The sequence below is a fragment of the Mytilus trossulus genome, chromosome 6 (assembly GCF_036588685.1).
Source record: "Mytilus trossulus isolate FHL-02 chromosome 6, PNRI_Mtr1.1.1.hap1, whole genome shotgun sequence".
NCBI classification, from domain to species: Eukaryota; Metazoa; Mollusca; class Bivalvia; order Mytilida; family Mytilidae; genus Mytilus; species Mytilus trossulus.
The window spans coordinates 1,782,945-1,804,820 of NC_086378.1; the positions used below are offsets into that span (position 1 = coordinate 1,782,945).

Here is a 21,876-nt window from a genome sequence, read left to right on the forward strand (position 1 = left end):
CTACAAGTGGGGCAGCAAACAATTAGTCTCACTAAGGGAAGTCACAATCGACGATAAAGGGACAGGTAAAATGTTATAACACCAGTCCTAATCATGAACAAAGATTGGCCTCTTTTGGGATTGTCTAGAGTTTAGCTGGAATTTGTGATTTACACCTCTATCATCTCCTACCACTCGCACACAAATCCGATTCAGGTAAGATAAGATAAGAGAAGAAAATTAATTTTCAGTCACGGCGGGTTACATGAAATACTACATAAGCTTACATACCGACATACCGAGCACTGAATGATTTGCAGAAATTAAAGTAGAATATGAGTATGGTTTCTGTAACTGTAAAAGGGCAGAGACCAGTTCTTTAATGCAAAATAATAAAAGTTTGATAAAAATAATAACCTGCATGACCCAAAAGCCTGCAGCACTTTTATTGAGTGTTCCATGGGAAAACCGTTCAAGCAACCAAATAATTCTTAAATTTCTTTATAAATACTTAAATTTCCTTCTTCGGGGAAACTTTCTTAAACATATGATCAGGTGAATAAATTTCTATAACTTCTTCTTCTGTCATCTTTCTTTGTGTTCTCATCGACCATTTTGTTTTCTTTTGACACTTTTTCTATTCCTTTGGTACATAATTTACACATCACACAGACACATGAAACCAAACTGACAATATGGGAAAAGGTTACATTTTTACCTACGCAATATATGAATAGGTATACATTTTTAAAATATGAAATATATGAAAAGAGCGGGGTAATAGAACCCAGCGGCACCACTATCAATTAAGTATTAAAGTGCCCCCCCCCCCCCCTTTTTCCCCCATAGATATAAAGAATAGATATTAACGGGTACATAAAGAAGGAATAGTTAATAATGAATTGCATATGTATAGAATACAGGATTTTTTTTTAAAGAATATAGAAATTTCAAAAATAGCCTAATAAATAGTTGTAGAATAAAGAATTATATACTCCGCTTACAGACCCTCATTTATTTTACGAGGGGAGGTAACTCTTCACTCTCCTGTGAAGGAGGAGAATTGTGTCTTCGCCATTTGTTTGCAGTAGCAACATTCCACAATTTTATTTTTGAATGCTGGTAAAAATCGTCAAAAGATGAGCCAAGGAGGAAGTATGCCAAGGGGAAAGTATGAAAACATTTTATTAGATATTTGGCGAATTCATTTAGTTTATTGTTGCCGAATTTGCGTCTGAGCTTTGAATGATTTATAGACGTGTTTTGCACAGACTTGCAGTGTGTAAACATCAACTTAAGTTGACATTGTGTTTTATCTAAATGCATGTATAATATAACACATTTAATGTAATTGATGATAAAGTTGAAATTATAAATGGAAAATCCCACACAATAACATGATGAATCATGATAAGACAATAGAGGAAGTTGTTTTGTACTGAAGAACTATTTGTGTTTGAATGGCCATTTAATAGTTATCTCCCTTAGGAATAAAAAAAAAAAATGACTGTGTTTACACCCAATGATATACTCTGGTGCTAAAAATCAGAAAAATTGTCTATTAACCCAATATTATAAAAAATATCTTTTTTTTTTTCTTTTTTTTTTTTAAATCTTTATGATTTGAATATTATGGATTTTTATGTATATCATGTATATTTTCCAGAGAAAAGTTACCACTCAATGCATCAAGAAATATGTGAGCTTCAGTTCAAATGGTTTCATATAATCAAAATATCACTTCACTTTCAGCAGTTGATACATGAATTAAATTCAGATATTGAAAATGAAAATTAAATCTACACAAAACCGTGCTTTAAAAATACAAGAAAAATATAGGAATTTAGAATATATATCAAAACTACTTAATGCATATGTTGCCATTAGAAATAAAATAAGAAAAAGTGGGTCTTATTTTCATTTTGTTACAACTTTTAGTTTGCAAATATTTCAAAATGTTAAGCAATGAGTATAAGACATGCAAAAACTTCTGAAAGAGAAACAAAAAGATATATATATTTAGGGAAAGTAGTTTGTTGCACATTTGTATGGATTACATGCAGGTGGTTTTTTTTTTTTTATAATTTTTTTATAATATTAGTGAATACACCAAATACAAAGAGTATGGCACATGTACATGTATATATGACAATTCTGAAATAAATTTGTAGTGCATGATTCAACTCAGAATAAGAATGTTTATTCAACTAAATAAAGGCACTGGAAAGAGCATGAACAGTTGAAAGCAAAACTTTCTGGTGCATTTAATAGCTTACTATATGGTATGGGTGTTGCAATTTTATAAGGCCTACACTACTTTTTAGTCGCTTACAGGGTATATCCTTATCCATTGGTTTTTATTGGAAAGTTTTCTCATTGCAATTGGTAATCATAGTTTTATCCTCTAATTTGTATATTCAATTTAACATATATGTATTTGATGGAAGTAATCATAATATATGGACAAGTATGACCCCTAAAAATACCGCTTAGCTTTGAATCCATCTTTAATTAAGTTATTGTGTTAGTGTTGTTTTTTTAAGATTAATGAATAAATTTGAGACTTACAATCATGACAATGTACAAATGATGTACACATTTGTATTAAAAATAAGCAATGCATGGTAGTAGATTCTAAAACAATTTTTAATGTGAAATAGAATAGGTCAAAATGATCAGCAGAAGTATTAAAACTAACCATTTTATCAAATGTAACTCCTCAATGGACATATTCCTTATTGTTTAATCCCCATAATCCGGCCATTGTTCTTTTGCTCTGCTTATGAAATTTTATTTTATTCGTTTTCAAATTGATTGCAGTTCTACATGTATTCTTTACAAAAAAAAAAAAAAGACTAAACCACCTAAAATTGGAAAGTCTTGCCAATTAAAAAACCAGGATGAGAATGATCATGATGATAATGATTATATAAATCATAATAGCCACAATAGAAAATATTCAAGAAGGTTGAAGATGTTTTAGGTACATGTACAACATTATTAAATATCATTCCATTATCATAATTCATTTACATTGACAGCAGTTCATTGTCATCGACATTTATTAAAGAATCGTAAGTTTGACACAATATGGTGTTGTTGGTGCTTAATAACATGGCAAACTGAAAGATCATTACCTCAACAAATTTACATTTTTAATTAAATAATACACATTTTGAAAATTTCACTCACAAAAAAAATAGACATGACAAAAAATTTACATTTGAAAATAGCTTATGAAGTAATGATCTTTCAGCTAGCCATTGACTCGCATGTATATATTGTCCACACACTTAATCCCCCATGTTTGTTTGTACCTTACCTACTTTTTCTCCTATATCAATTAGAGCTAATCTTAATTTTGTGTTAAACAGATAAAAAGTTAGAAATAAGTGTATTACTCATATATATTATGTTTTATTAATACCTGGGTATATCTGGGAAAAAAATGATAACTACAGTACGCACAGAGAGAACTGATTCTCATATTCCTGTGTCCTGTCCAAATACTTATATCCCTCTAAGATTAAGTAGGGGCATTAAGCATTCTTGGTAGGAACCTGTAATTTTGCCGTATCAGGTAAGAAAAATATTGGGTTAAGGTTTATTACTTTGAAGTTGTGGTAACATCATCTTGTAATTTAATAAACATGTTTGGGGCCCTTTATATCTTGTTGTTCAGTGTGAGCCAAGGCTCCATGTTGAAGGCCGTACATTGACCTATAATGGTTTACTTTTTTTAAAATTGTTATTTGGATGGAGAGTTGTCTCATTGGCACTGACACCACATCTTCCTATATCTATGTTCATTATTATATATGTACTTTAAGATTAGAATATATGCCAAATTATATATACAACTGCCATTATGGATGTTTAGCAGTTTTCTTGCGAGCCATTAATTCTTTTCTTCATTTTATCAAGTGCTGATTAAAATATATTTGGTGTTGATACAGAAATTGCTCTGGGTAAAGTCACAAGAAGAATGTTCAATGTGTCATGTACAATGTACATGTACAGGCATGACAGGAGGGTTGTTTTAAAATTCACAAATTAAAGTGATCATTTGTGTGATGTTGTATATCTTTGGATGTTACATAAAAATGTCTATATTATTTTATGTTTAAAATGTTTCAGAAATTTTGTGCATATTACATAGAAGTAAAAGATATGATATAAAATAATGTATGCGCTTATAAATGTACCATCATGCTATTACATTTACCATCCACACAAATATTTAAAAAAAAACAAATTCTAGACATATATATTGATCATTAAGAATTTTATAAGAAAAAAAACTAGATTAAAGCTGATTATGAACACTATGGTTCTATGATGGACCCATCTGACTATGAACGTTTCAAGCATGAATTCATGGCACCAGACTGCATTCAAACAACCTTGTTCTCTGTAGCTTCAATACTTCATTCCTTCTGAACCTTTTCAATGCCAAGGATGTCTTGAGGCATCACTGCTCATGCTTCTTCAAAAACATAATGTGAAAGCTTTGGTAATCAGACTGTGCTATCTTACTTTTAAGTGTATACAAATGCTTACATACATCCAGTATAAATTTATTTCATTGTTGAAAGGATCCCATATTACTCTTTATACTTCAAAAGAGTTTTCTTTATGTTTTTACTCTCGTCTCCAAAGAATGTGAGACATACTGTCTATGATGCTTATCCTGTGGCAGCTGTGCTAACTATTTGTATACAGTATAAAGCTTTTGTATCTTACAAGGAAGACAACTACGGTAGCTGGATACTTCAGATCTTGAATGCACATGTTTTTGGAGTGTCCATCTGTCCTTGACCTCATTTTTGTGGTTAATTGACTGCTTTTTATCATGTTCTTTTTCAACTTTTTTTGTTAATGAGATAACTACATATAGACTAATAAGGTAACACACAATGTAGTCATTGCAAGCTTCACTTGACCTTGACCTCATTTTCATGGCTCAGCATTAAGTATTTTTTAGGTCAGTTTTTTCAGTTACTATAAGCTGTACAATTTTTAATATATAGATTAATTTTTAGATGTACATGCCAGCTGGCAGGTTTAATCTTACCTTGACCTCATTTGTATGGTTCATTGATCAAAGTTAGGTTAAGACTTTCTCAAAATTACTATATAATGAGCAACAGGTAATATATTTTGTTTAAGGTAACAGCAATAAATTTATCATATTTTTTCTGTTTTTGTCATATTTTATCATATATTTTTTATTGGTCTCGGGTTTATAATATTATACTCTTATTATAACTACTTGAGTAGAAATTACCATCGGCCAAGTACTACAGATACACATAGATATAAAAATAGATTGCACAGAATATATAATATATTTTTATACCAGTTAAATGTTGTCCTATGTTGTACATTATTTATATTCTTTTGTAACATTATATATTTTTTTTATATATATTTGATTAAATTTGAGAGTGACTTATCATAAGTTGATATATGTCATTTGATTTTAGCACAAAATTGCTAGCTAAAGAAATGTTTTTGTCAATTCTTCATATATATATTTTTACAAATTCCACAATACATCATTGTCCAAAAGTTATTTTCTACCTAGAAGTTTATATGGATCACTGCATATTGAAAAGTAATGAATAGGAGGGTTTCATGTTAACTTATATTTAACAAATCATCTTGCCTTAAAGTCCAATAATAGGACACTTTTCAAATGTAAGTTGTTATTTGCAATCGTTACTAAAACCTTATTCTCTAAAGCCAATCAGAAGTTAATCAAGCCCCATTATTCCAAGGGAGTAAATTTGAATTGGTAAAATTACTCAAATATTAAGATAGCATAGCTTCATATGTTAAATATATGAACAAAGATTGTATTTTTCTGTTGTTAATTAAAATTAAACTATATTTTCAGTGAGAGCCAAGCCAAATTCTGTCAAAGCCGTGTAGCTCTTGTAGAGAAAAACTATGGAAATCTGTGTGAAACACTTGGTTCTATAACACGTAAAGCTGCTAGACAGAGAGACAAAGGTTACCAGTTTATATCACTCTTCATCCTTTTTAAGTTTATTAATTTAAAAAAAATGGACAATTGCTGATACAGTTGTACTGTATTATTATGCTGTTTGTTGTTTAAAATTGTTATACCATAGATTGGTAAAGAAACAGTAGATTGCTAAAATAAGAATTATCCATCAAATCAAAATGAAAGATTGACTCTGGCAGCCATGTTTTTATGTCCCATTTTATGTTCGTTTGTCTGTTTGTACATCTGTTCCACCTCAGGTTTAAGTTTTTGGTTGAGGTAGTTTTTGATGAAATTGAAGTCAAATAAACTTGAAATTTAGTGCTAATGTTCCCCATGATTTGATCTTTTTAATTTTAATGCCAAATTAGAGTTTTTACCCCATTTTCTCGGTCCACTGAACATACAAACTGATGTGTGGATGGGGTATCCGTGAACTATGGACACATTCTTGTTATTGTCAGTTTTCAATAAATAGAGGAATATTTATTGCTGTTCTTCATAACTAGCACTGATTACATATACTTTATATGAAGTCAAAAATATTTTTTTTAAGTTAATATGAATTGTTTATTTTTCAGGTGATCTTCTTGCCAAACAGTTACAGGAATATGCTAATTCAGAAAATATCAGCCATTGTACGAAAGCAGGACTCAGTCTATGTGCCCAAAACATGTCAGCTATACAAGACTATCGGGAGGCAGAGGTATATGGTATTCTACTATAGGCAGTTTGTAATCATATCAATGTATTAAAATATAGGACTATCGTGAAGCAGAGGTATCTGTTACTATTATAGGCAGTTTGTTTTCATATTCAATTTTTGAAATTTTTTGAAATTTGTGTGAAATTTATTTATGATAAACTAGAACTAGAAACAATGTAATATGGATTTTGGAAAATTTACCTGAAATTTATCTCAGTTCCACTGAATTATTTTAGTTTTGTCACCATAACAACCTCTGTTTCTCTATGAATTTTAGATTAAAAGACTAGAAGCAAAAGTGGTTCATCCAATGAGTGGTTATGGTGATATATGTAAGAAAAAGAAAGTAAGTTTTAGAGCCTTTTGAATGAAATATGACTGAATATTTAAGTTACTGTTAAGGATGTTAAACATCCGCAAATAAAAAGGATTCTAAATTGACAAGCTATATACATTAAATTATCAACCAGTATATTTTCATATAAGGCAAGCACATAAATACATAAATTTGACTGTTCCACATTTGATGTTCAAAGTAAACCTAATTTTTCTACAGAAAAACAAACAATAGACAACTTTCGATTTGGATGCATTTCCTTCAAAAAGTCTGGTTTTAGTGAACGTCATTTAGGGGCGTCGTCACTTCCATTCCAATATTGAGCGAGTGGTTGGAAAACTTTAATTCTTATATTGCACGAATTATTCGGCAAATTGAATTCTAAAAATTGACATTCAGCATTGTCATTAGGTACCTACAGAACAAACATTATTTCTAGTTTATCCTGCACAATGACGATCACTTAAAGGCTTGATGAATGTAAATAGTGCAGGGATACAGGCGATCCCCCTCTATCTGGTAAATGACGTCATAAAGGCTCGTATAATTGATGAGTTTTTTCCGGATGAACTCGAAAGTAGTCTATTGTAACAAATCACACTAAAACTGCAACAACTTTTTGTTGGGTCAATTGGGATATCTGACGAGTTTCACAAGAAAGGATAATTTAATTTTTGATAGAAGGGTCAACACACCCAGATCACGCTCCATTGTTTAGCTTTGTATGTAATCATAACACTGTAACCACATCAGCAACATCTCTTAAAAAAAGAAAAAAATTACCATAAGGCAACATACTTGACCCCTAGAAATTGAAAAGTTTTGTGCTTGCTGTATGCATCATCAGGAGTGGATCCAGCCATTTTAAAAAGGGGTGTTACCAACGCAGAGTAAAGGTGGGGTGTCCTACCCAGAGTAAAAGAGGAAAAGGGGGGGGGGGGGGGTTCCAACTATATGCTCCCATTCAAATGCATTGATCATCCAAAAAAAGGGGGGTTCCAACCCCCAGAACCCCCTGGATCCGCCAATAATCATTTAGTCATTGAGGAAAACAGTCTTCTTATTTACTGAGTAATATTTCAACATGTTTGGTTATTGCCTTATAGATAATTAATTGAGAATTATTACATTGCAGAAAGATATAAGCACAGAATTAGGAAATATAAAGAAAGAACAGAAGACATTACAACAATTAGATAAAGTCAGAACTAAAAGTCCGGGAGATCAGCATCAGATTGTATCCTTTTATACATATTTATCAAGAAACAGAATTGTTAAAGATACAATTTCTATATCAGCTGACAATGTCATATGGGATTAGCTCATTGTTGAAGGCCATAAAGTGACAGATTGTTGATTAAATTTTGTGTCATTTGTCTTTTGTGGAGAGTTGTCTCGTTGGCAATCATACATCTTCTTTTTTTATATAAAAAGATAAAAAATAATCATTTTGGAACTATTAATATGGAAAATGTTTCTTTTGTTGAAAAAAACAACTAACATGCGATATTGGAAACACATCAAAGAAACAGTTGAACACAATCTCTAAAAAAAATTCTTGTTTCCTTTTGAAAGGATGTAAATATATAGTCTCTGCAACAGACTATATTCCTTATATATGATATATACTTGAGATGGTTAAATTTTAATATTTTAAAAGCAGGTGGCTAACCGAGCTTTTTTAAATAGTTAAAAATTATATAGTGATGGAATCTGTTTCTCTTATGATTTTTACCGTTCCTTTTCAAAGATTTTTTAGAAAGTTGTGTTCTTTATATGTGACATCATCATGCATGGTCCATTTTTATTCAGTACATCATAATAGGAAATTAAGAAAAATAGAAGAAAATATAATGACATAATTAAATTTCAACCAATCAGTTGCTGAGAACAGACATTCGCTATATTCTAATATTTTTCTCACACCGCTCAAGAAAGATGAAAATGCAACAAAAAATAGAGAAAAAGTAACAAAATAATCTGAATATATGTTTTTGAGAAAATACACTGTAACACAAATATATGTTTTATGATCATTTGAATGAAGTGAAACAAAAATTGGATTCCATTTGACTATTTTTTGCAGCTACACATTATTTAAAATATTTTTCCTTAACTTTACCACAGCAAAGGGTAAGTGATTGAAGAAACAATTGAAGAATTACAGCACAGATACCACAGAGATGCCATTGATTAATGTCTGACATGCTTTATTGTGGTGTTGCACAAAAACATTAATTTGATAAAGAGTTGTGTCCCTTTTGTCCTGTAAGACAGCTTAATTTCTGGGCATTTACAGGAGAAGTGGAAGCAATATTTGACCTGCAGTTTTTTCATATTTTTTATATTTAATAGAAGTATGCATGCTTTTTTGGGTCTCTTCCTTCTCTTTAGTCATTGAAAATTATTAATTGAAAAATCAGCCATTTAATCATGTAGTTTCTTGTCACTGTTTTTAATAAATGTTTATAACTTAAAAAAAAACAATTCTCTAATGTTGTAGTTATTAAAGTGTGCTTTATTTTAACAAAATCGTACATAATGAATGTCGATTTATGTAGTGAAATCAATGATAATTGCTTTTTATTGAAGCAGATGATTTGATTTTTTTCTGAGTTAGAAAATTTTGGAAGGATTTGAACTAAAAAAAAATGTTGGAAAAAGGGTTTTTTTCTTCCAAATTTTTTGTTTTCAATAAATATGCAGGAAATTGCAAGAAATGAAAGAACACATTGTTGAATCAACTTATTTTTACAGATTCTATATGTTTTGCTCAGCCCTTTCCATCTAACAATGATTTGACTTCACCATTTTAAAATTTACTTACTTTAGTTTAAGGTGGATGGGGACTATTCGACTGCACATAATTTCACGCATGAATTACCATGCATATGAAAAGTTTGTGTCGTAAATTCACCATTGATTTTTTAAATATTTTGTTTGGTTAAAAATGCTAAATTATTTTACTTTTGTCCCTAATAAATTTTTATCGTTATTATTTGTATCTGGGAAAGACTCAAAATAACATTTTACCCAATTTCACCAATTTCCTGTCAAAATTTTAAGGCCAAATATTTTTTTCTCATTCTTTGAAGCAATATTTGGGCTTTTTATATACAGTTTTGCACCAATTGTCATAGAATTTTCCTCCTTAGTCCAAATAATTATGACGTCTTGAAAGGCTATTATAATTTTTTTATGTGACGCCTTACTTCGAAGCGTCAAAGAAAAAAATTATAATAGCCTTCAAGACGTCATAATTATTTGGACTAGATCCTCCTTAAAAAGGAAAGATGAAAGTTTTACATACTTGCAATGATTTAGATTCTCGTTATTATTCTATACACGAAAATAAACACTCACAAAAATTAGTTGGTTTACAGTATGTGAAGTTTTAAATGACAATGTTGTTATATAACAGGCAGAAACAGAAGTAAAGAAAGCCAATACTGATTCTGAAATGGGAGGGAAAGCTCTAGAAGAACAAATGGTGGTATTTGAGAAACAAAGACTGGGTGATTTAAAGGTAAATAATATACTGTTAATTCAGAAATTATTGCAAGGTTTTAGTATTGTGAATAATGCAACTGGAAGGGTATTACGATGAAAAGATCTGAAGGCATTTTTTTTAAATCGTGATAATTTAACTTGCATTTTTGTCCATTCTTGAAAAATTGCAATAATTAATAAACCAATTATTTCTGAATTTACAGTAAACAACTAACAAGCCAGGAAAGCCACGGATATAACAAAATTAAGTTTTCTAGAATTTCTAAAAAAAATTAAATTATTTTAGAACTTCTAAAAAATATGGGCTCAGAGTAGATCTTTAAAAATCGTTTTTCTATTTTCCTTAATGAGATAATGACACAGCTGCCTATGGTTTCAATGTAGCCTTTTTTTGCCCGATGAGTCTCATAATTTACTTACTGAACCAGAACTAAAAATGTTGCATTATGTTTTGAAAGTTCTGATTAGTAAAGACTTTATTTACAGACAGACTTCAGCATTTCATTTAACTTAAAACCAACTTTGATTTGGTCCATAGAAAACGTATGTATTAAAGCTTCAGAAGTCTTCAATTTTTATTTCAGAATTCTCTAGCAGATTTTATCAACATAGAAATGATATTTCATGCCAGAGCTTTAGAATACTATGCCAGATGTTTTGAAAATATTGTGATGATAGACGAAGATAGAGATTTACAGGTAAATTTTAAACTCATACCATTGGGTTTATAGTCTTTGCTCTGATATAGTATTGAAGATAGAGATTTACAGGTATTTCTAAAAGCTCATAACATCTTTGGCATGTGATTGTGCGTTGACATCAATATTTTGTTAAAAGGTTATGATTAGGGCCGTTAAAGGGGAGCCATATCTGTTTTAAAGTCATTGCACTGATAAAATAGCTAATATAAGTGGGGAACCTGTCAAAGAGACAACTACCCGACCAGAGTTCAAAAACACTGCTGAATGCCACTAATGGGTCTTCAACACATCATGAAAATCTGACAACCAAAGTCAGACTTTAGCTGGCTCCTAGTATCAATTAGGAACCAAATTCTAAAATAACTTTATTCCTGAATAAAGCTGATAGTAGGTATATGCTTATGATACAAAAATCCAAGGACAAAAAAAACCCCCAAAAACCCAAAAGAACATGTTAATTCATTATTTTCCCCGATTCATAATTTTTGTCTATATGAAAAGTTTGATAGAATCACCCTATCATTAGTGAAATGGTTAACTGTTTTAGAACAAAACCTATGCATTAAAAAATAGTACCAGGTAGATCTTTATGAATAACTATTATACTTAGGTATACCAATTTTCAATATATTCTGTTGTTTTTTTCAAAGTTCCCCTTGAAAAGTTGAAAGAAGTGTTAATATTTTCCAATGAAATTTTTACAGATGCTTATAGTTGATAGTCTTTAAGTGTAAATTTGAATTAAATAAGATATTCCTTTAAAAAGTTGAAAACTTTGAAGACTGATTGACTTTGGATGTCAGAGTAGATTGGATCATTGTTTTATTTTTGTCTCGCCTCAACAAAATCATTTTATAGTTATCAAAGGTACAAGGATTATAATTTAGTACGCCAGATGCGTGTTTCGTCTACATAAGACTCATCGGTGACGCTCAAATCAAAATATTTATAAAGCCAAACAAGTACAAAGTTGAAGAGCATTGAGGATCCAAAATTCCAAAAAGTTGTGCCAAATACAGCTAAGGTAATCTATGCCTGGGATAAGAAAATCCTTAGTTTTTCGAAAAGGCAGACTTAGGTAAGTCAATGATTCTGATGTGTAAATGTTACATGATCAGCATTGGCACATCTTCTATCGATGGAGATTATTGCGTCATTGATCCATGACCTTAGATGGCCATGAACTTTCATTCATCGTTCATTGACTTAGGATGTTTTGCTTCCTAAAGTATTGCCATTTTGATATCAGCATTTTCATTTAAACATTAAAATTACATACAGGCAAGACATATCTCTGTGTCAATAGGTTATAACTTGTTTTGCAGGAATTCAAGCGAAAATTACAATCATCCAAAGGAATGCATGCAGACTTTGGTCAGACTTTAGGAGGATTCACAGGAGGTTCTAGTACAGGGGGGAGTGACACATTAGGGACAGGATCCTCTTACACATACACCTATGGAGACACATCAACAGCGACAGCATCAGCATCAGATGCACGAAGAGTTAGGATAAGTAACACGGTAAGTTATACACAGGGGGGAGTGACACATTAGGGACAGGATCCTCTTACACATACACGTACGGAGACACATCAACAGCTACAGCATCAGCATCAGATGCACGAAGAGTTAGGATAAGTAACACGGTAAGTTATACACAGGGGGGAGTGACACATTAGGGACAGGATCCTCATACACATACACGTACGGAGACACATCAACAGCTACAGCATCAGCATCAGATGCACGAAGAGTTAGGATAAGTAACACGGTAAGTTATACACAGGGGGGAGTGACACATTAGGGACAGGATCCTCGTACACATACACATATGGAGAAATGTCAACAGCAACAGCATCAGCATCAGATGCATGAAGAGTTAGGATAAGTAACACGGTAAGTTATACACAGGGGGGAGTGACACATTAGGGACAGGATCCTCTTACACATACACGTACGGAGACACATCAACAGCTACAGCATCAGCATCAGATGCACGAAGAGTTAGGATAAGTAACACGGTAAGTTATACACAGGGGGGAGTGACACATTAGGGACAGGATCCTCATACACATACACATACGGAGACACATCAACAGCTACAGCATCAGCATCAGATGCACAAAGAGTTAGGATAAGTAACACGGTAAGTTATACACAGGGGGGAGTGACACATTAGGGACAGGATCCTCATACACATACACGTACGGAGACACATCAACAGCTACAGCATCAGCATCAGATGCACGAAGAGTTAGGATAAGTAACACGGTAAGTTATACACAGGGGGGAGTGACACATTAGGGACAGGATCCTCTTACACATACACATATGGAGAAATGTCAACAGCAACAGCATCAGCATCAGATGCATGAAGAGTTAGGATAAGTAACACGGTAAGTTATACACAGGGGGGAGTGACACATTAGGGACAGGATCCTCTTACACATACACGTACGGAGACACATCAACAGCTACAGCATCAGCATCAGATGCACGAAGAGTTAGGATAAGTAACACGGTAAGTTATACACAGGGGGGAGTGACACATTAGGGACAGGATCCTCATACACATACACATACGGAGACACATCAACAGCTACAGCATCAGCATCAGATGCACGAAGAGTTAGGATAAGTAACACGGTAAGTTATACACAGGGGGGAGTGACACATTAGGGACAGGATCCTCTTACACATACACGTATGGAGACACGTCAACAGCAACAGCATCAGCATCAGATGCACGAAGGGTTAGGATAAGTAACACGGTAAGTTATACACAGGGGGGAGTGACACATTAGGGACAGGATCCTCTTACACATACACGTACGGAGACACATCAACAGCATCAGCATCAGATGCACGAAGAGTTAGGATAAGTAACACGGTAAGTTATACACAGGGGGGAGTGACACATTAGGGACAGGATCCTCGTACACATACACATATGGAGAAATGTCAACAGCAACAGCATCAGCATCAGATGCATGAAGAGTTAGGATAAGTAACACGGTAAGTTATACACAGGGGGGAGTGACACATTAGGGACAGGATCCTCGTACACATACACGTACGGAGACACATCAACAGCAACAGCATCAGATGCAAGAAGAGTTAGGATAAGTAACACGGTAAGTTATACACAGGGGGGAATGACACATTAGGGACAGGATCCTCGTACACATGTATGGAAACACGTCAACAGCAACAGCATCAGCATCAGATGCACGAAGAGTTAGGATAAGTAACACGGTAAGATATACACAGGGGGGAGTGACACATTAGGGACAGGATCCTCGTACACATACACGTATGGAGACACATCAACAGCTACAGCATCAGTATCAGATGCACGAAGAGTTAGGATAAGTAACACGGTAAGATATACACAGGAGGGAGTGACACATTAGGGACAGGATCCTCGTACAACACGTACGGAGACACATCAACAGCAACAGCATCAGATGCCAAAGAGTTAGGAAAAGTAACACGGTAAGATAAAGAAAGTAACACGGTAAGATACGGAAAGTTTATAATTGTAGAAACAAAAAAGAAATTATAAATATCTGTTTCTGATAAAGAAGAAAGTTATTTGTTTGTGAAGTTAAGAAAGAGAATTGAGTGGTTCCTTAAACTTTTTGCTACAGTCTTGAAATATTTGGCTCATAATGAACATCATTTTGTTGCTGTGGGATGTTAATTATGTCGGGGCTTTTGTGTATATTTATATCACTTTGCAAAAAAACTCAATTTGCAACCATCATAAAATGAAATACTTTTGTATCAATTCATTTTCAAGAGTGTTGATAATCAGATGTGGAAACTGAAAATTCAAATTGGTGAATTTACAATCTCAATCATTAAAACCTTTGATTTTTCAACTCTTTATACCACTATTCCAAGTACTAACCCTAAAACTTGACTGAAAGAACTAGACTGCTTATGTTTCTTTAACAAAAAGGGCACTAGATGTTTTAAATATCTAGTTTTGAGCATATAAATTGGCTTACTTTGTGAAAAATCTTACACGATTTGAGTTTAAATATGATATTTTTAACATTATGTAATTCTAGTCTATGATGTACGGTGAGGATGATGATGACGATGAGTTATATGATGATGATGACGATGACGATTACAGTGTACCGAGGAGGACAGGGATGAGATGATTTTAAAAACATTTTAACTTATACAGTAGTAGCAGTATAGATGACACAAGGATGGAATCAGTTAGGATACCAGTCACAGTTAATTTAAATGCATGTTTAATCATACCACAGAAATAACTATTGATGTTGTGAATATATCATGCATTTAGCAAGTTTAATTTGGAGATAAAATGGTGTCCACCTACTTAATTTAGTTTTGACTACTGAATAAGGAATTTCAAAACTAGGAACTAAGTCTTGAAATTACAAAATTTTAAGCTGATTCAGCACAAATAAAATATGGATACTGAAGCATGATCCATGTGTTGCTTGTAATTGTGAAAAATCATTTATAACATTAGGGTGTTTAAAACATGGTTTAGTTTTTCAAGGATGAATTGATTGCAGTTTTGGTATTATTTTGAAGAAAAATGTATCATTTTTTTTTTGTAGTCCTAAAGTTGGGAACAGACTATCTCATACCATAGGAGTTCTTTTTGGAGAGAGCTAAATTGCATTTTCGTACCTGCAAGAATTTTTTTTCATCCATAGCTGGAAAAGGGATCATATATTTTCACTGTGTGAAAAAGTATTCTGAAATTGAAAATTCTCTAAATCACAAATTTTGTTGAAAGTAATGGTATTTGATATGGTAGATACATTGTAAATGTTTTCACAATTCTTGGGTCTAAAAAAGCAAGATGGCAAATTATAAATAGAAATGTTTGTTTCGGTTATGGTCACTGATATTGTGATAGTAAATTTTGGTAGATGTGTATTCTCTGCAGATGGATGAGAAACACAAGTGTAAGATTTCCATGACAGTTTATCTCTGGTTTATTTCTATGAAAATCACAATAGAAAGAAGAAACACACCTGTATCTATCATGAACCAATTTTTTGTTTATGCAGATTGAAAATTTTGTTATTGTTAACTTGAAGGGTTTTCGTTTCATTGTTTTATAGGATTTTTACACAGATATATATTAAGTGACATTTGTTTTTTTGTTTGAAATTACAGAATGATTATGTGAATTTTGAATCCTATAGGAGAAAACATTTTGATACATTTTGTATATATTTCCATTTTGAAAAAGAATTTAAATCTCTGATCAAATGGACAAATATCTATGAGAGGGGATAGGAGGGGTCTTGATTCTGAAATCCCAGGCTTAAAAGCATGATATTCCGTAAACCCGGACATAAAAACACAAAATCCTGAGGTCAATCCATCATCCCAAGCTTAAAAACACCCGATCCCAGAATCCTGATAAAAGTTCTACCCTTCCTCATCTATGGAATTATGAATCTCATTTATATGTATCAGTTAGTGATTTTACATACAGTTTGTGTGTGTTTGTGATAAAAAAGACAGAAATAAAAAGCACAATACTACTCAATCCATTAACACATGAAATTCAGACAGGGATGTTAATCAGAAAAATAACATGTTTTGTTTATTTTGTTATAAATTACAGAATAAGTCATGATTTCATTATAATTTTTTTCAGTGTTCTCCCCAGATACTTCATTTAGCATCTTGGTAAACAGGGGATATTGAAACACCATCTTGTTTATACAAATTATAGAATCACATTTATAACATAATCTATAATAAAACCAATTTTGATAGCATCGCATTTAAGTTTATAGCATCACATTGCCATGATGCTAAAAGCCCCTTGGGAGAACACTGTTTTTGTTCAGGTAATTTTATATTGTTCAAAGTTTTCTGCTCATGAACTTTATGTGGGGGTCATTAGTTCATTGTTTCTAACATTACCATGACTGAAAACGTGCTTAGCCTCACATTTTTAATTATCACCTAGAACTTATTTTAGTCTCAGTTAACTCCGTCTATTTTCAACTCACCTTTTATAGTGCTTGACATTTTCAAAATCATGACATAGTTTGTATATTTACAGAATTTAAAAGGTCATATTGATATATATAATACTAATAGAAAAAAATATAAGGTAAGAAATGATTGTTTATAAACATGTGCTGATGATGTGATATAATTTTTCTTGATATGACCACATGTAAAAATTTATAAGAGAATGAATGTTTGTTAGGAATGTTTTTCTATGTACAACAAAATGAAAATATTTTTACATTGATATTTTCTGCTGTTTATACTTTGGACAACAATATTTCAGTAACATCTCAGAAAAAACTATAGTGTTTTTAAATGTTTTGTAAAAATTTTAAATAATACAAAAAAGTATATCATTATGCAAGTTTTATAAAATTATTCTACTCAAGCACAACATAATCCATTGATTAAATTCCATAGTGATTTAAAAGACAAGTAAAATTTAATACACACAAGATTGCCAAAAATGTTAAAAGTGATGAAATAAGCAAATTGTTAGTTTTTACTGGGACCAATAGATATATTAGTCCAAGAATTAGTTGATAATTGCCAGCTCAACACCATCCATGGCTAGATTAGATATCATATAAATAATTTTGACTGTTGTTTTGTTATTAATGTCTGATCGTAAAAAGAATAATAGAACATATAAAATGTCAAAAGATAATGTCACAAGTACTTTAGAAGGTAATTAATTTGGTATTCGTAACCAATCAAAACATTGTTTATATTAAATATGAATATATTAAGTTGTAAATATTTATGGTATTTATTACAATTATTTGGATAAACAACATATAAATGTATGCACTGTAAATGACTTATGATAATTGTCATTAATTATGTAAATTATATGTTAAGGAGATGTCCATACCTAACTTCCAGGCTAATTATATATGGAATAAGAGGAATAAGAAATGTCAAATTAAAATGTTGTTGTTTTTATTTTTGTTTTCATCTCAATTGTTGTAAGAACTTTTAAAAATTATTGTTGATGGCTAAAAATCCAAACAAGGTTTTCTAGGTTTTTTTTTACTTTTTCTATTTCTTTTTTGAAAAGATTGTTAGGTAATAATTAAAAAAATAGTTCTTCTGTCCTAGTTCTATTGACCAATCAATCATTTTAATATGACAACTATGAAACAACTTGTCATTTTGAATACAAGGAACAAACAATTCAGGGCATATATAGAATCTCAAGTAAAAAGTTCAGGGTTTATTTTAATGGTTATAAGATTCTAGCTTACTTTTGTCTTTTTTTTCAGTTTTAAAAACTTACGACATAAAAAGGTTTTTCTATAGTATTTGCCATTGTTTTGGCCTAGTTTAGGAAGAGACAATTTATAATCCTTGTATAAAACATTGTATTTTTTGGCGGCCTGGAGTATTGTCTGTACATGTAAAACTTCCAATAAGGATTAAGTATAACCCATGTCATTTTTAATTGACATTAATATTTCTGTTCAACAATAAATATCAGGTGGTTGACTTTACATGATGAAACTTGCCTCAATTTTTTTAATATTTTATTTTGTCCATTAAGATTGTGATATTGTTTTTAAAATTTGTTAATATATTATTTATTAATATTTTATATTTTATGATTTGTTTTACCGTAGTCTGTGATTATTATATTCCTCTGTGATTTATATATGACTAACCTGTCTCAAAGTATAGCATACTTCTCTGTTTAGAAGCTTCTGTGATAGTTTGCTTTATACAGCTTGTACGGGAATTTAAAAATGCTAAGGCCACATCACATCACTTAATTTTGAGTTTTTGGATAATTTTAATGTTTTTGGACCTTCTGAAATAGGGCATTATTAAAGATTAAAATTTCAATTCATTTAAATTATATAAGACTTTCTGTACAAGATGGAATATTATGGATACTATAATTAGAATTTACGATTAAGCCATACTAATTTATATATTTGCTTTTATATGAGAGTGACTGTTGGTTTATTTTCTTTTAAATGTGAAATTTATCCAAAACTAAGAAATTTTTATATCTTGAGTTACAAATTTCCAATTATTTTCTAATTCAACAGACTCAAAATTATTTTGCTTATGCTTTTACTATATAATTTATAGAATTGTCAGATTAATTTGATTATACTTCACTATACAGAATACTAAATGCTTTTCTTTTTAATATTTTATACCTTCACTTTTATAAATATATATGTAAGCAGTTTGTATTTTATATTTTACATGTTGCACATAATACATGCGGGCATATTGAACAAGTATGTTAGCAGTCACAAATATTCCTCATAGTGAAAACCATATCCAGATTTGATAATTTTTTGAAATAAAAAAAGGGGAGATAATTTGAATTAAAAAAATCAACTTATGTGTAGAAATGAGCATCTAAGTTCAATATTATAAGAAAATTTAGAAAATTAGAAAATAGATGTGGGTTTGGTATTTGTTTATCAAAACAAAAGATAAGGGGGAATTAATTTATGATCTCTTATTACATTTAAATATTTCATTTTTTTCTGAATATGGTTACTTTAGAAAGCTTTGAGACAAATGAAAGCCCTAATTTTAAATATTGAATTGAGTACTAACCCTTTAAAAAGCAATCAGATTGTTATACTTGATGTACTAGTTGTAATATTATTGACCAAAGACTAACTGCATGATTAGCTCAGGTGCTTTTACAGTAGTGCAAATCAAAGGACAAAATAGAATAAAGTAATGTCTAGTCTAGAATGTGTTCTTTTTTATTCCCCACCTACGATAGTAAAGGGGCATTATGTTTTCTGGTCTGTGCGTCCATTCGTCCGTCCGTTCATTCGTTCGTCTGTCCCGCTTCAGGTTAAAGTTTTTGGTCGAGGTTGTTTTTGATGAAGTTGATGTCCAACCAACCTGAAACTTTTTTCAATTTCTATATGATATGATCTTTTAGGTTCTGACCCCAATTTCATAATTTTCATGGGGCATCCGTGTACTTAAGACACATTCTTGTTTTCATATAATTCTGTCTGAAGTAATTGGTAGGTCAAGGTCAAGGTTACATAAATTTACATTTGTATTTTTCCAAATATTGTTTGCAAGGGTGTAAGAAAAGTCCATGTTTCTTTATGATATCCCAACACCACTGTGAAAATTCATGCAAAACATCTATTCAGGATAGTTGCCTGACCCATCCGTCCATGTTGTGTCCTGATTATAATTCTATGTTGCTTGCTTGGATTCCAATTTTGATAATTATTACCAATGACCTTGAACCAGTTTCTCATCCTAAAGTTATAATCGTCATTTCATTACATAAATGTAGGTGGTATTTTACTTTAATCTTTTATAATGGTCTGAACAATTGTTGCATGGAACCATAGAATGAGTTATGACCCTGAACCTCAGCCATTTCATGAAGGTCATGAATACAGTTTATCAAAAAGGTCAAAGGGGCAGAAAAAATTATAAGTGAAAGTTCAGACAATACTGAAGGCAATAAAGTATGAAAAGACAAGCAACAGATAAAATACATTTAAAACTAAAGTTTTAGAAAAAAAGATCCTACTAAAAAGAACAGGTAGACATAGTGCTCTTGAATTGTAAAGAGTGGTTGCTTCCTTCGTGTTAAAGTCTAATGATTGGTGGTGACTCTGCATAACGCCACAAACAAGGTAAGGTGTTAGAGATTGTTATTACATACGCACTGCTCAGAACCAAAATTTGCATTTAGTGTTTGAACTTGAATAATTGTTTTTAGAAGTAATTTCCCTTTTTAACAAGGAAAAACAAATCTTAAGCACAGGCGTTTGTGTCCTCAAACACATTCTTCTTTTATTTATATAAGATTATTACCATTGAACAAAATCTTGCAAATTTTAGCATTGATTTACTAAGAATACTTTAAAATTAGTATTGTTCCAATGTATTTTTCCTCTTGAAATGTCTATCATAGGACATGAACTGGTCTATGGACATTTCAATTTTCAAAATTCAAAAAGTTGAATGCTGTGAGGTAAAATAATGATTTCCATTTAATTCTCTCTGGCAAAATAACATTCTTTAATTTTTTTTTTTTTTTAAAATGATATATGTATTACAGAAATTGATTCCCAGATTGGAATAAAAGAGGGACGAAAGATACCAGAGGGACAGTCAAACTCATAGATTGAAAATAAATTGACAACGCCATGGCTAAAAAATCAAAAGACAACCAGACAAATAATAGTACAGAAGACCCAACTTAGAAAACTAAAGACTTAGCAACAGGAACCCCACCAAAAACTGGTGGTGATCTCAGGTGCTCTGGAAGGATAAGCAGATCCTGCTCCACATTTGGCACCCATCATGTTTCTTATGTTATTACAAATCCGGTTATCCAGAACAACCTGTTTGACTTCTCCTTTTTTTCATCTTTAATGACTAGAAGGTAAAATGTAACATTTTTTTTTAGCAAAGTCTAGAAAATAATGGTTTATAAAGTAGTTGAAATTTGCTTTTAAATAGCTGTCAGCAAATGTAAGTACACTAAGATCAGTTCTGCATGTTTTTTTGTTGTCCTTTTGTGCTTCCTGTTGATTTGATGATGTTTTAAGTTTGTTCTTATGTTGTGTTTTACTTCTGAAGCTAGTTGGTTGGAC

At 31.4% G+C, this 21,876-nt stretch overlaps 1 protein-coding gene across 1 annotated transcript; it reads left to right on the plus strand.

Annotated features, from left to right (window-relative positions):
* The first annotated feature begins 1,036 nt into the window (after positions 1-1,036).
* Positions 1,037-19,993, plus strand: LOC134722257 (CBY1-interacting BAR domain-containing protein 1-like). Its single transcript, XM_063585865.1, has 10 exons — positions 1,037-1,150; positions 3,021-3,053; positions 5,879-5,994; positions 6,571-6,695; positions 6,973-7,041; positions 8,168-8,269; positions 10,451-10,558; positions 11,127-11,240; positions 12,569-12,766; positions 15,322-19,993. Exons 1-10 carry the CDS (start codon positions 1,119-1,121, stop codon positions 15,415-15,417), a joined length of 993 nt encoding a protein of 330 aa, XP_063441935.1. The 5' UTR covers positions 1,037-1,118; the 3' UTR covers positions 15,418-19,993.
* The last annotated feature ends 1,883 nt before the right edge of the window (positions 19,994-21,876 follow it).